General features: G+C 35.3%; 1 protein-coding gene across 1 annotated transcript; it reads right to left on the bottom strand.

The window, feature by feature from the left end:
- Positions 1-1,906: 1,906 nt before the first annotated feature.
- Positions 1,907-3,925, bottom strand: LOC119083113 (peptide transporter family 1-like). The gene is made up of 4 exons (XM_037192748.1): positions 3,785-3,925; positions 3,185-3,413; positions 2,767-3,121; positions 1,907-2,710 (listed from the first exon to the last, which is right to left on the bottom strand). Exons 1-4 carry the CDS (start codon positions 3,891-3,893, stop codon positions 1,922-1,924), a joined length of 1,482 nt encoding a protein of 493 aa, XP_037048643.1. The 5' UTR covers positions 3,894-3,925; the 3' UTR covers positions 1,907-1,921.
- Between the last annotated feature and the right edge of the window lie 12,018 nt (positions 3,926-15,943).

Raw genomic sequence — 15,943 nt, 5'->3', positions numbered from 1 at the left:
TTTGTGAATTAAAAAAATTCGAATTATTCGCGGTAATTTGCCCACCAATTCTCACACTATCAAATACTTCGTTTTTCATGTCGGGGACACAATTTTTACGTAATTTTGTTCGTAATTTCCAGTCTATATATAATTCGTCTAAGGCAATTTGAGCAACATTCCCAGAATATCGGGTACTCCAAATTTTACTTCATTTGTCGAGGATTGTATGAATTGTTTTGCTAAGAAATCAAGAAGGCGAATGGACTGAAATGGATCGAAGAAAACCGAGAAAATAGTGAGTCAGAATTGTGTCTAAGAGCAAAATAAAATCAGTTTTGAACAAGAAGTTCAGGGGACAGCATCCCCAACTAAAGTGGTTTCAATGTATTGAGTAGAATTCTTGACATCATTGATTGGTCAAATCAAAATCGAACCATAACATCGTTGTTCACTAGAACCGCAACAAATAATGTGTCGATTTCTCTGAATCAAAGACAATTTTTTTTCGATCCAGGATCTTCATATGCGCAAGACAATAGACAATAGACACCATATTCCTCACATGAGTGAGGTGTTCCAAGGTTGGTTCCTAAATTTTGGGATGACAGATGATTCCTCTGGCACTTCCTAACTTCCATCGGATTTTTCGATGGATTTGGGTTATTTTCGATATAAGTGAGGTGTTCCAAGATTGGTTTCTAGATTTTGGGATTCAGACTGATTTCTCTAGAATTTTTTAATTTCCGTAAGGTTTTTGATGTTGTCGAAATGACATACTTACAAAAGTGGTGGTGATATCAGTCAAAAAACCCTTAAAGGGTAAATGTGCCGCAAGTCCTTTATCTTACTCACAAAATAACTGATATCGCTGAGGTTGACGCATTGTGCGTCGTACGTAAAAGTTTTATCAACAAAAAATTGACTCAAAAAATTTGTGAAAGAAAATTTTGCAAATTCTGTCACAAGTGGCAGATGTTGAGGAACGTATTGTTAGGAAAATGGTTGAAAAATGTACTGAAAGAATTTAAACGAAAGAAAACCGAATCATCTGTCACTTGTGACGCAGATTTCTTGAAGTAAAATTTTCTTTCACAAATTGTTTGAGTCAATTTTTTTTGTTGATAAAACTTTTGCGTACGACGCACAATGCGTCACCCTCAACGATATCAGTTATTTTGTAAGTAAGATAAAGGACTTGCGTCACATTTACCCTTTAAGGGTTTTTTGACTGATAAAATACATTATTACATAACTCGGGATAAAAATGAAACGTCTCGTTTTCGTGTGTTTAATGACCTCGGCTTCACCTCGCAACGACAAAATTCACACTTTTTATCCCTTGTGGGGAAAAATCATTGAAAAATCGATGTTTTCAAATTTTAAATCTTGACTTTGGAGACGTTTTTGGGCCATCCTATGTTGTCTAAAATTTCGGAAAAAGTTCACGAATGTAGGAAATTCAATTATCCGTCGTTTTCGTTAACAAAATCACGAAATTTTTGGTTCCATTTCCATATGACCAAAAAGGCCAAAAACGGAAGCGCTGCATCCTGAACTTCCTCCTCCGATGAGGATTCCAGCCTGGCACCCGAACTTTTCATAATCAGGACATCGAACTCCATCAGAAACCTTTGAGACATTCTGCACACCATTCATCGTCACAGAATGTTCTGTGGCCCCCTCGATATGCTGTCAGATTGCAGTGAGTCTTATTAGTACATAGATTTATTTAACAAAACATAGAAACAATAACAAAGGCAAATCGAAGACATGTCATGGTAAAGCCGGATGATGAAAATTTTGATGATAATTTAACATTTTTACGACTGAAATTAATGGCTTAAAACATAAAAATTCTATTGTGTATGCAAGTTTAAATAAAAACTAAAAATAATGAAATGTTTTACAAAATTTGTACAGCTAACACTTTCTTTCTATTTTATAACCTCGTTTGATAAGATTCCTGATTGAATTTGCTGTTTTCGATTAGCTCTTCACTGTTCGGTTGCACAGATGATTTGTATCTTCTGGCTAACATGCCAAAGACTATTATGTCGGCGAACATCAGTACGGCATAAATGACAAATTCATAAAATTGCGATTCAATGAACTTTGTTCCCGCCACAATAACAACAAATAGATTTCCCAGTCCGGCTGATAAAAAGAAGAGCGCCTGTAAAATCGTTTTCATGCTCTCCGGCGCTTCTGAGTACGAGAAATTCATTAGTGGCACTGTGACCAGAACTTCAGCCGATGCCATTAACAAATATTGAGGAATTAACCAAGTCATGTGCAGATATTTGTCTTCCAGTTGCAATTCAACGATTGCCGATACAAGGAAAGACACACCTCCGACAACTCCTCCCAAGGTGGCTTTCTGCAAAGCAGTTGTCACTGCAACTTTAGATAGCAACGGATACAGAATATGTTCAAACACTGGAATCAACGCTATGACAAAGAGTGGATTAACAACATTAAACTGGTCAGCTTTGATGGTGTAAAATCCCAGATCGCCATTCATTCTCGTTGCCTGATAAACCCATCGCGATCCTTGCTGGTAAAATAGTGCCCAGAAAATGATTATTGGAAGATAAAGAACGATCACTTTCGATATGATTTGAGTATCGCGCACCAGCTCAGTTCCGTACTTCTCTTCCGAATAGTCAAGCAAATGAAGATTTTTCGCCGGAGGATTCTTTCTCAATTTGAACTTCATAACGATTGCATGCTACACACAAAACGAACCATCAACAATTATTTCGTGTATGCCAAATACAATTTTACCTTAATGCAAGCTAATACGTTCATGACAGTGGTGCCTTGGGTCTGTTTGGCTTCGGAGAATCGATTGGAAATCATGATCAGCACAGTCACAATTGACATTAAAATTGCTGGTAAACCGAAAGCCAATGGGAAACAGTCATCATTCCCGAAACACTTCACATCTTCTCGAAGAATTGGTGAAATAAAGCGAGAAACTATGCTGCCACAGTTGTACATGATATAGAATAAGGAGAAGAACCAATCAATGCTTTTGACCTCGGTGGATTTGTACTGCTCTGCGCCGAACGTAGGCACTAATGTTACAAGACATGCGTCGCCGAAAGTTAGCACCAATAGACCAATTACACTAAACACTCTGAAGTGCGACACGAACTTTTAAATTATTTGTCAAAGTAATTGTCATCGTTAAATCGTTTACTTAATGGGAAGGTTGAAAGCATCAATAACACCGACAGCAACTATTAGGGAACCAATCGCGACTATTATGGACATGCAAACCATTGTCCTATATCGTCCCAACCAGCTGTCAGCAATGATTCCACCGATAACAGGAAACAGATACAATAAGCATTCGTATGTGTGGTATCCAGCCGTTGATTCGTGTACATCAAATCCAATCTTTTGATTGAAGAATAGGAAAAGAATCGCTGAAAATCAACAAATGGTTACAGGTTACTTGTGCGGTTAAAATAGCGTCAAATCCACAAGAAAACTACAGCCACTTTGGGATCATTCATAAATGACGTCTGCTTTTTTCAGTGCTGCCAGCGCAGTTTTAAATCGTTTTTAACTCTATAAATATTCATTTCCGTGAGTCAAATATGTGATATACCTCCCAAATAAACCGTCCAATTGGGGATAGAGCAGACAATACACTCTCGAGAACGCAAATTTAGCGAGGTAATAATGATTTTAATCTGTTGGCAGCACTGAAAAAAGCTGACATTATTTATGAATGATACCATTCGTGTCGTATTTCACGTTTAAGTTGATGATGGTCCTTAATTGCGAAGCATACATGAAATTCCAGCCGTGCTGTATCTTTCCAATAAAACACAAAACAAAATAAAAATCGCTGCTTTCGCTACACGACGCGTTTCACTTGTTTCTTCTGTTTTTGTGTCCATTTTGAACTGTTATCGCTTAAATGACTGTTTTCAAACTGAGACCTTCGCGACAAGAAATATTCAAAATATGTTGTGATTTTGTTGCTAAACCGGTAATATTACGGAAACAATTTACATATAGCATTAGCTTGATTCCTGTCAGCGCTGCTAAATTTACCTACTGTCAGTTAAATTTTGTTGGTTTTACTGGTTTCGGGTATTCCGAATTGAAATGCCTGAGTTATAAAAAGATGTGTTTATTCGAAGAACGACGGATTCAGAATATTATTTACAACAAACTAGATTGAACGAAACCTTATACACAGCATACCTAAACTAAATGTTAGGTTAGGGTATATTGGGATTGCTCAATCAACGTCTGTTGGCGCTACGATAAATTTTACCGAATTCACAATAAAGTTATCAGATCCGTTAAATGCTGACGGGAATTGGGCTATTGTTTGCTAGACCTATTATCCAGCATGTTTGGCTAGATAGTTATCGTTATTTCACTACGTGGCGCCACTTGAGGTCCAGGGACAAAGTCATATATGAAGAAAAGATATGAGACAAAGTTGAATATTCGTGGGACAAAAGAACCTTTGTTGGTAACACTGAATTTGAGCTAGTTGTATGCGTTGTATGTCAAAATTTTATTAGACGATGGTGTTGTGTTGCGCTGTAGGCGCTGCATAGTCTTATACAATTTTGACATGGAACAAGCTCAAAGTCAATGTTACCAACACAGGTTCTTTGATCAAATTTTTCGTATATATGTCCCACATATTATGTCGTATAATATTTCTCCTTCATACATATACGACAAAATGCTGTCTCGGCGCGGCGGTGGTTTAGTTCATCACAACCATTATAAACGTTTTCATACTTCAATCTCAATAAGTGTAAAAATGACACACTTATCGAGGCCTTTGTAATAAAAACTGTTGTTTATTATGCTTAATAATATGCTCGTATCGATAAAAACGTGCTTCAGAAATGAATATTCCGAATAAATTTTTTTGACTCATTGGATACGTTACTACGAGTCAAACCGAAAATTTAGAAGCAGATACGTAATAAACTTTTCGCAACAAGTGACGAAAAGTTGGACCTTCCTATGACTTTATTGCGAAAAATGTTTTATGCAACTCGATGATATATGCTTTTTTAGGCACACGATGTGTATTGTCACACTCTCGGTTGTATAAACAACTAAACAAGGCAAGTCAATCAAATTTCCATTGTTAACATTTTTATTGAAATTTCAAGTGTTTAGCGGTAATAAAACGGCTCAATTTGTATGGAGAAATTATGTTTTTTGTGATTTATTTAATTCGTATTATAAATAAAACGGACCAAATGACTCATATTTCGGTTAGGTAGCATCAAATGTATCAACTATTTCAGACACAATTGCAAATATTTGATCAAAATGTTAAGGAAAATCGTATTTTCTCCATGCAAAAAACGTTCTTATCACCGAGTGTCGGTAATGAAGTGTCGATAAAAATGTAAACAATGGAAATGGATTGACACGTCTTATTTACATATATAAACAGTTGTATAAACAGTGAAGTAATGCAAATACACGAAAACAATCGGGAGGTGAATTTGTGGTGAATTTATTCTATAACGATACACGTACAGCGTGTTCTAATTTAGTTAAGATTTTTTTCGAAAAGAACGATAAAATAGTATTTTTCGTTACGAGTTACGAACTACGTTTTTTGCGCCTGACGATCATAATGAGAAAAAAATGTAAATGTCAATGTTGCACAGAAACCAAATAATCGTAAACGACGCGTGAACATTCTAGTTCAATTTTGAGTGTCGACTCAAGACTACGTAAAATAATTTAGTGTTGCAAAAAAAAGCAAAATGAGAGGATCCGAGACCGAAGACGACTTTTTCGATATTGAGATGGAGGCTGAGATAGTAATTCGGAACCTTTTACCTAAAAAATCAGTTCAGTTGATGCAAGTGATGCGTCCACATCTTGTGCGAGCAACATAATTTCTGTCGACACTGCTGCAGTCGATTCGGTGGTTGGACAAATGCTTGACTTTGTGTACGCTGTATTATAATTTGCGAGAATAAACGTTGAAATTGAAACTTTGAAATTCTAAGAATCATCTTTTGCGTCCGAAAAAGTTACTTTTACAGACGCAATCAACGGCCGTAAAAGTTACTTTTTCGGACGCGGCCATCTTGGTGTGAGCAGTACCGAAAAAACGCACATTTCATCATTAGAGTGAGTGACGAAAAGCGTCGAATTATGATCGTATTTCGATAAAGAGTAGTGTTATGTTGAAAAAAAATATCTGATTCTTGTGCAACAGTTGTGTTTTTAAAATTTAATTTATTTAATTTAAAAAAAATACATTTGTGGCATTTAAAGTACACAAAGTCTATTTTCATACTCATATCTGCAACTTCTTTCGAAACCCCCCAACTCTATTGAAAATATTTGATCAAAATGTTAAGGAAAATCGTATTTTTTCCATGCAAAAAACGTTTTATCACCGAGTGTCGGTAATGAAGTGTCGATAAAAATGTAAACAATGGAAATGGATTGACACGTCTTAATTAAAGTTTTTTACGTATTACGGCATGTTTCATTTTCATTTACATTGCCTAATTACGTAAACCATTGTACTTACGAGGTTCCAAGTTGTTCAGACCCCTTCGGGTCGAACTATAACAACCCACTTATCAAATACACAACTTGGAACCTCGGAAGTAATATACTAATAAACACTGAAGTAATGCAAATAAAGTGTTATAAGATAGTCGAAATTTTGACATATCACCCATCGAGATCAGTTAAATTAACTGGTTTTTTCCACTGTTTTTATACGCTCTTTTAACACCGTATACACGAAAACAATCGAGACTCTACTTTGAGGTGAATTTGTGGTGAATTTATTCTATATCGATACACGTACAGCGTGTTGTAATTTAGTTAAGATTTTTTTCGAAAAGAACGAGAGAAATTCTTTTTTTTCTATAAAGTTTTCGTTATTCAGTTATTCACTTTACCATAGCTTATATTACAGTTAAGGTAACACAAAACCAATAAACGTAAGGCATCTTATACACTCAAGGTATGCGCTACATTCCTGCTGTATATATTATTGATGGATGCTTTTATACTCAATATTTGATCCGTTGAAAAGTCACTCTATAAAACGTTCTGCAACTAAGCGTATGTAAGTTAATACTCTGTAGATTAGTCGGCAAATTTTCCGTCTAAAAACAACATCCAGCATCCTTAAGGGTCTCTTAACCAAATAGAACATAAAAACAGGAAATAAAAATATTTTTAAACAATTTTATGCCATTTTTATGAGGCATAAAAGTTAGACAAATATTTTCTATTTGTTTTTTAAACACAGAAAAAAAAACCCGAACCTAAAACAAATAGAGTCGGTTTAAATTCAGGCGCATGTGGCGCTTAACGTTCACGTATGCATGTCATTCATTTTTCAGGTTTGGTCCTCCAATGCAAATAAAAACGTACAGACAACCAAAAACTTCAAATAAAAAGCAGCTTAAACTGCCAAGGTTTATATATAACAATTTTTCCAACAGATATAAATATTTACCGAGCACTTTAGATTCATCAACAAAATGTTCGGTTTTTTATCCACTTTTTTTTCGCTGCTGCTGCTATCGCTTTTTATATTTCTTTAAATAAAATCATTTCTGACGTGGGATGTTATTATATCATATGAACTTCGTCTCGTTACGTTCCATGTCAAGCCGAAATACATTTAGTCAAACTTATAACGCATCGGAATACAAAAGGACCTCCAATAGAGAAAATAATTCAGCAAAAAAAAAGTAAAATAAAAATAAACTGAGAGACTAACTACAATTGATGGACTGAATGAAACATTGTGAGTAAAAAAACAACATAACAATGGAAACGAAGAGACGACACTTTATGCACACGTTTCTTAAACGATAATACCTGTTCGCACTTTGTCTTAGAATTTTATTTTTTTATTTTTTGTGTGTGCATGAGACGATAATGTACCATCGTCGGGGTGTCCTTTTCGCCTTTCTAACGATGCGTGTCAAAATTTTATTTTGTTCATAATTTGATACGTCCTTCGTGCGAATAAGTTGTAAATCTTATTTTTTAGCTAGAACTTTACACATTTTTTCTCTCTCTTCGAAATGCACAACGGACGTTTTTTTTTCTTACCTTTATTTACGATGAAGTGTTACTGGACCCGATGCAGACCACCTATACGTATCATGAATTCAAAATAATTGAGGTATGCGTAACTCGTTTAACAAAAGTTGGCTAATTTTCGTGTGAACGACCATTCGGAAAACGATTGTAGGTGTTGAATGCAAAATGACGGACTCCGGGACACGCTTATTTGATTTATGAGCCATGTTAGAGACTATTCGATACGCTGATACATGTTGCTATTTTGTAGTAGAGATCCAACAGAGTTTGCTTTTCGATACATAGTGGGATGAACGTAAACGCAAATAGATTTTTTCGAATCAATTACAGAATCATAAAATCAGTACTAACAATTCCGAAAATTATTCCACTCTAAGTTCTAGATTATTTCAGTCACTATTTAATTCCAGAATTCAGTGATGATAATATCAAAACAAAAATCATGGGCCCGTGACGCAAGTCCTATTACTAGAAAAAATTAAAAAAAAAAATTTTTTGTCGTAGACGCAGAACCATATATACAGCAAATATTGAAGTTCCACAATTCAAATACAAATGACTCCAAATTACCATTAAAAAAAACTAGGCGTCCGTACGAGTTCAACGAGCTATCACACGTTCTTGCAGCTTAAAATTTGGCCACGCAAAAAATCTTCCAAGAAGCCCCATTTCCATACATTTTGGTCAATTTCAGTACTTTAAACGAAATGAAAAAATCCTACGTTACTTTGTTAGTCCGTCCGTCCGTCCGTCCGTGTTTCCTATCTTCTAAAGTCTTCTTTAGATTTTGTTGAAATTTTGGGAGTAGATTCTAGTCGTCATTCTAAGACATTTCAGAAAAAAAAATTTGGGGGAACCGGCCTCGTTTCGGAGCTAGGGCTCCTCGAAGTTCCCATATAGGCCCATATAAGAACACCTTTAAGTGTGTGTGTGTGGATGGGAACAAATTTGTTCGCTTTTGGTAAGCTCTGATCGCCTCAATTTTTTTTTCCTAAATTTAGAATTTTTTAAATTATTCATAATTTTTAAAATTTTTAAAATTTTTCATAATTTTTTAATTTTTTTAAAAATTTTCCAAATTTTTCAATTTTTTTAAAAATGTTCAAATTTTCCAAATTTTTTTAAATTTTTTAAATTTTTTTAAAATTTTTAATTTTTTTTTTAATTTTCAAAATTTTCTAAATTTTTTCAAATTTTTTTCAAATTTGTCAATTTTTTTATATTTTTTAAATTTTTCAAATTTTTCAAATTTTTCAATCTACTAATTCTTCCAAAAGAACTGATATCAGTCAAAAACTCTCAAAAGAGTAAAAGTGACGCAAGTCCCTGTGCATACTTCCAAAACAACTGATATCGCTGGAGGTGACGCATTCTGCGCTTGTACGCAAAAACTGTAACAGGAAAAATTTGACCAAAGAAATTCTAGAAACAGAATTTTACCAAAAAAATTTTGCGTCACAAGTGGCAGATGTTGAGGAAAGTACTTTAAAGAAATTTTTTAAAATAGGCAAGAATACGTCCTAATACGTCCGAATCATCTGCCCCTTTGTGACGCAAAATTTTTTTGGTAAAATTTTGTTTCTAGAATTTCTTTGGTCAAATTTTTGCTGTTACAGTTTTTGCGTACAAGCGCAGAATGCGTCACATCCAGCGATATCAGTTGTTTTGGAAGTATGCACAGGGACTTGCGTCACTTTTACTCTTTTGAGAGTTTTTGACTGATGCAAATAAAACATTAAGAAGAAGATTCAAGCGGAGTCAAGGTCAGCCAAATATTCGTCAACACAAAAATCCTAAATATTCACTTTAATTTCCAATCGAAATTTTAAATTTTTCCATTTCATTCCACAAATTCCATTTCATTTTTCCAAAAATTCCACAAAGTATCGTCACCATCCACATTTTATATCGAAAACTGTCGTTCGCATAAGGCAACAATAGAAGGCTTGATTTCCACTTACCAAAAAAGGACTCCGTGTGAGATACAAAATTAATTTTTTTCAACTTCTCGCTATTGTAATATTTCTGTTAGTTTTATTATTAATTTTCCTTTACTAGGTAGGGAAAATGGACTTTCCGTCCCAAGGAAAAACTATTTCCCTCCTCCGTAATGGAAAACGTCATACTACAATCGGGAAGGAATTTGATATTTCGTATCACGATGAGTAAAAGTACCTCGGACACTTTTACTCGTCTGAATACGAAATATCACATTCCTTCCCTTGTACAGTAATATACTATTACATGTGTATTGACAGGTATCGGTGCAGGTCTTCTATAGATATCCTTAGATCCTCAGAGAGTTAAATTCAACATATCTGTCTATCTTTAAAATACCTAAATGATGAAAATAGATTCTTGTGTGCTTACCGACCTTAGCTCCGTCTCGGATCGGTAAGTTTCACACAAGAAGTACCATTTCTATTATTTGTCCCATTTGTTGGTGTTGTTTAAAAAACGAGCCATCAGAACAGTCGGAGCGTTTGCTGCGACTGAGCCCCGTACAAACCCGTATATCTATTGCGTACGTGACCCTACTGCGTCTGTCACCCTACTTTGACCGTAAACCTATTGCGCCGGTTAATGTAGTTAAAGTAAAATTATTATGGAATGTGTACATCTTAGAAATTGCGCATAGCGCAATTACGAAGCCCCGTACGACGTTCCTTTCAAATGAAACAAAAATTTCAAATCGCCCTAAATTTTATTTTTTTGAAGGGCCTAGTATCGGCCTCAGTCCGAGGACCCAAATTTAAAATTTTTTTCAACTACATTCTATTCGGCATTCGATTACCTTCCAAATGAAACAAAAATTACGAAAAACGAATGAAATTTACTCGAGTTCTCTGTAAAATACACATAGGGCCCTAGTAGCGGCCTTAGTCCGAGGACCCAAATTTATTTTTTTTCAACAACATTCTATTCGGCCTTTGATTACCTTCCAAATGAAACAAAAATTACGAAAAACGGATGAAATTTGCTCGAGTTATATGTAAAATACGCATAGGGCCCTACTAGCGGCCTTAGTCCGAGGACGCAAATTTAATTTTTTTTCAACAACATTCTATTCGGCCTTTGATTACCTTCCAAATGACACAAAAATTACGAAAAACGAATGAAATTTACTTGAGTTCTATGTAAAATACACATAGGGCCCTAGTAGTGGCCTTAGTCCAAGGACCCAAATTTAATTTTTTTTTCAACAACATTCTATTCGGCCTTTGATTACCTTCCAAATGACACAAAAATTACGAAAAACGAATGAAATTTACTCGAGTTCAATGTAAAATACACATAGGGCCCTAGTAGTGGCCTTAGTCCACGGACCCAAATTTAATTTTTTTTTCAACAACATTCTATTCGGCCTTTGATTATCTTCCAAATGACACAAAAATTACGAAAAACGAATGAAATTTACTCGAGTTCAATGTAAAATACACATAGGGCCCTAGTAGCGGCCTTAGTCCGAGGACCCAAATTTAATTTTTTTTTTTCAACAACATTCTATTCGGCCTTTGATTACCTTCCAAGTGAAACAAAAATTACGAAAAACGGATGAAATTTACTCGAGTTATATGTAAAATACACATAGGGCCCTAGTAGCTTTTCACTTCTAAGGCCCTAACTCACGGTCCACTCACCCGATTTTAAAAAACTTTTTTTCCTGGATTGGTATTGACAATACCTATCATTTGCCGTGTCATTTACATTTCCATCGTTTATTTTGCCATAAATATCACCAAAAGACCTTAAATCACTTAGGTGGCCCTAACTCACGAAGGGCCGACCCGAATATGCCCATCTTCGAACTTAGCCTCACTATTTTGACTATCTTTCAGGGAAAATTTTTTTTTTTTGAAATCGGATTTGATTTACTCAAGATATCGACGTGACGGACAGACGGACAGACGGCCCAAATTTTTATTGCGGATTCGTCATCTATGAACATAGGCAAACACTTTGCCCTTACCGTCTGCTTCGAATTCCATCAATTACACACGGCATCGTAATCCTATAAGCCCCTTCGTACTTCGTACGGGGCTAAAAACGTCTACTAAAAACGTCATGTAAGGACGTAACAGTAATATGCAGAGATTATAATCGTTTTTGTCCTGATTTAGTACCGGAAAAACGTTGTGCCTTTTTTCTCGTTGGTAAAACTGTAAAATAGAGAGGAAGTGTAAAAGAATCGCTCCCCCATTTGTTAGTTTAACGGAATGTTTCGCTTCACAAAATAACTATGTGCTGAAAAATCATTTCAAGGAATTAAAACAAAAAACCATTACTTTTCGTTCTCAGCATAAAAAACACATAATTATTTCATTTCATTTCCACCAGAAAGCGAAAAATCTGTTATGAATAAATATACAAAATGGAAGAAAATTATAAAACTTTTCGCCCAAGTTTCGCATTACATTTTATACATTATGACGGCACCATAAAATGAGAAATTCTCAATAGAATTTAATTAAAATTTTAAATAACATTTTTAAGAACGTTCAACAAATTTTTTGGTGTATGTATGTCTGTGCTGTTGTTGCTTAAACTCAAAAATTATTGAAATATAATTTTACTTATTCATCGGTAAATTTTGTCTAGAGTGCAAGTGTATGATAGTATAGTAAGCAAGATGTTTCTAACATATAAAATGTACTCCTCATTATCAATATGTTGCTTTCTAAACTTTGCAGACAACAAAAAAAAAACTTTCTTTTTCTGCTTTGTGTCGTGTTTGGAAAGTTCTTTTTGTTTTAACTGGTAACAACTCTACTGCCAGTGTATCCTTTTTCGACCGAAATGAAGATGTATAATCCTTTTAAAGTTTTTAGAATTTCTCTTCATAGACAAATTTACTGATATTGGAAAAAAAAACGTACAGCAAAAATTTCACGATATATCGTTGGTGTATGCTACAAAATTACTGGCGAAACGATAGAAACAAGAAAAAAGCATTAAATGGTAAACAAGTATTCATCGTTCCATCCAGGTAAAAAGCGTTCATTACACGGTAAATTAAAGGTTTTTTTTTGTGTGTGTGAAATGATTGTGATGAAAACGGTCTTTCAAAAGAAAAAGTTCAGTTTAATTAAGTAGTCTGCGTTTATCTGTTCCTGAAAATTGCGGTTCAACAATCTTTGATCTGTTGCAAAAATTTCGCCACTCTTGACCGCTTTATTGGCATTAATCTATTTTGTGTATGGAAATGTCCCCTTAGGCAGAATCCTCTGAAGACAAAGAGAAAGTTTGCATGGTATACGATGAGCAATGACAAAGGAAATTGTAAGAGTTCTGGACGTTCATTTGATCTCGCATTTGATGTCTGGATGAGTTTCGAGACACAATTACATTTGTTAGTTCTCATTTTGATGTTTGGTTCTTAGTGGAAATCAGGCAGATTAAGAGACACAAAAGACTCGGTAAATTATATTGATGGATATTATACCAGCTTACCAGTGAAGAGTTAAATTTAATTGAAAAATGCGTTATAAGTCGTTATCAGAATTTTATGGTAACGTTTCAAGTATTATTCATCGATATAATATAGGGTAGATAAGTAATGTCAAAGTAACTCTATGCGGAAAGATCACATGGATGTATGTGTAACGTAACTTACGTTTTGAGAAAGCGCGCGAAATAATGTCATACAAATATTTGAAAATAACTGAAACTCAGCATTTCTTAATTTCCTTTTTCTCTTCTTATTCGTTTTGTGTTGTGATTCGTTTTTTTTTTGCACTTGTATGTGTGCTATATTTCCAAAATTTCGTTCTTCGTGTCTCATTATCTACAGTATATTATATCGATGGTATTTATCCAAAAATAGATTCATTTTTCTTGTGCGCGTTGTGCATTTTTCCCATATTTTCTCCCCTTAATAGGTCATGAGCAAATTGTGTTTTCTTGACAACTGGTCCAATGACATTTCTACTGAGAAAAGTGCAGCATTTCTCTCTACGTGGGGAGAAAATAGAACTTTTCTCATTCGTACTGTCGCTTTGTTTATGTTTTCGAAAATGGTATGGCGAATCGATGTTTTTGTTTCATGATGAAAAACGGCAAAACACAATATATGCACGCATGAAAAACGTTGCGTTCACTTCTGGGAGAAAATAGGAAATTCCTAGTCGAGCGAACTCTTGTTGCAATTTCCTATTTTTTCTCCCCTCGGCAAACAAATAACTATAGCCATTTTCTCCACTTCCACTCCGCTGAACTTTAGAAGCCTTTGTCTTGAAGAACGTTGTGAATATCTCGAGAAAAAAGTAGGAGTTTGCTTTTTCTCGGATAACACCCTCGTAATGCAATTCCCAACTTTTCTTCCCTCGTTGAACAAATAACTATTTTCATAAAATTCACCAGAAATTTGATAGCGCGAATTCTGTCGATGGCAACATCACGAAAGGTCGCAACTATCATATCACTGGAACTACTCATTACTCAACGTGAATTTCTGATTTTTTCAGACACATAAAAAGTCAATACGACCAATGGTTCGGAAGACATGGTCAAACAAATTTTGAGGACACCCCATGACCGTAACTCAACCAAATTTTCTAATATAATCGCTAATTTTAGCAGATACAAGATAGCAATGAAGAACGATACTTTTGTCTAGAAGTTGGTCAATATGTGCCGATCACTTATTTTAAATATCAAAATGTGGGACCTCTTATCGACGCCTCTACAGATTTGAACCCAGGAAATGTTTCGAAACATTGCGGGAAATCTGATTTTTAGCCCCGTACGAAGTACGAAGGGGCTTATAGGATTACGATGCCGTGTGTAATTGATGGAATTCGAAGCAGACGGTAAGGGCAAAGTGTTTGCCTATGTTCATAGATAACGAATCCGCAATAAAAATTTTGTCTGTCCGTCTGTCCGTCTGTCCGTCTGTCCGTCTGTCACGTCAATATCTTGAGTAAATCAAATCCGATTTCAAAAAATTTTTTTTCCCCTGAAAGGTAGTTGAAATAGTGAGGCTAAATTCGAAGATGGGCGATTTTGGGCCGACCCCTCCAGAGCTGGGGCCCCATAAGTGCTTTAACGTTTTCCAAAGATTTCTCTGGCCATTTAAAGGCTACACTTGTAAGTGATACATCAAATGAAAGGTATTTATAATACCTATCCACAAAAAAAACGTTTATGGAAATTGGATGACCGACTCGTGAGTTAGACCCTTTGGTGTGAACTAGGTACAGGGCGGCAAGCCGTTTTTGCTTGTAGGTTAGTCATATTTGAACGGATTTAGATGGATTTTGATTTATTAGATAGGTATTGACCGTACCAATCAGGGAAAAAAAAGTTTATGAAATTCGGTTTACCGGAGCGTGAGCTAGGTCTCTTGGAGTGAGCTTATATGTGGCTACTCGGCCGTACAGTGAAGGTGGTGTTTTTTGTTAATATCTCGAGTAAAATTTAACCGAATTTCATGAATTTTTTTTTGTTTGAAAGGTACTAACGAATGTAAAGCAGACGTTGTACTTTCCACCTCCTAACAAAATGGCCGTCGGCCGCCATTTTGGATTTTTGTAAAATCAATACAAATAGGTGAAAATGATAATTCCAAAATCACTGATCAGTGGGAAGTGTAGTTTGTGTTACTTTTGAAAGGAACGTCGTACGGGGCTTCGTAATTGCGCTATGCGCAATTTTTAAGACGTACACATTGCATAAGAATTTTACGACGTTTACGGGCGCAATAGGCTTACGGTAAGAGTAGGGCGACGGACGAAGTAGGGTCACGTGCGCAATAGATGTGCGGGTTTGTACGGGGCTCAGTCGCAGCAAACGCTCCAACTGTTCTGACGGCTCGTTAAATTTGAAAACCCTTCAGTCAGGTTTAAAGTCAGTAGGTCAGTGTCAGTTGTAA

Source organism: Bradysia coprophila, unplaced genomic scaffold (genome assembly GCF_014529535.1).
Source record: "Bradysia coprophila strain Holo2 unplaced genomic scaffold, BU_Bcop_v1 contig_561, whole genome shotgun sequence".
Classification (NCBI taxonomy): Eukaryota; Metazoa; Arthropoda; class Insecta; order Diptera; family Sciaridae; genus Bradysia; species Bradysia coprophila.
The sequence above is the reverse complement of the archived record's forward strand: the minus strand, read 5'-3'. Positions and strand labels throughout refer to the sequence as shown.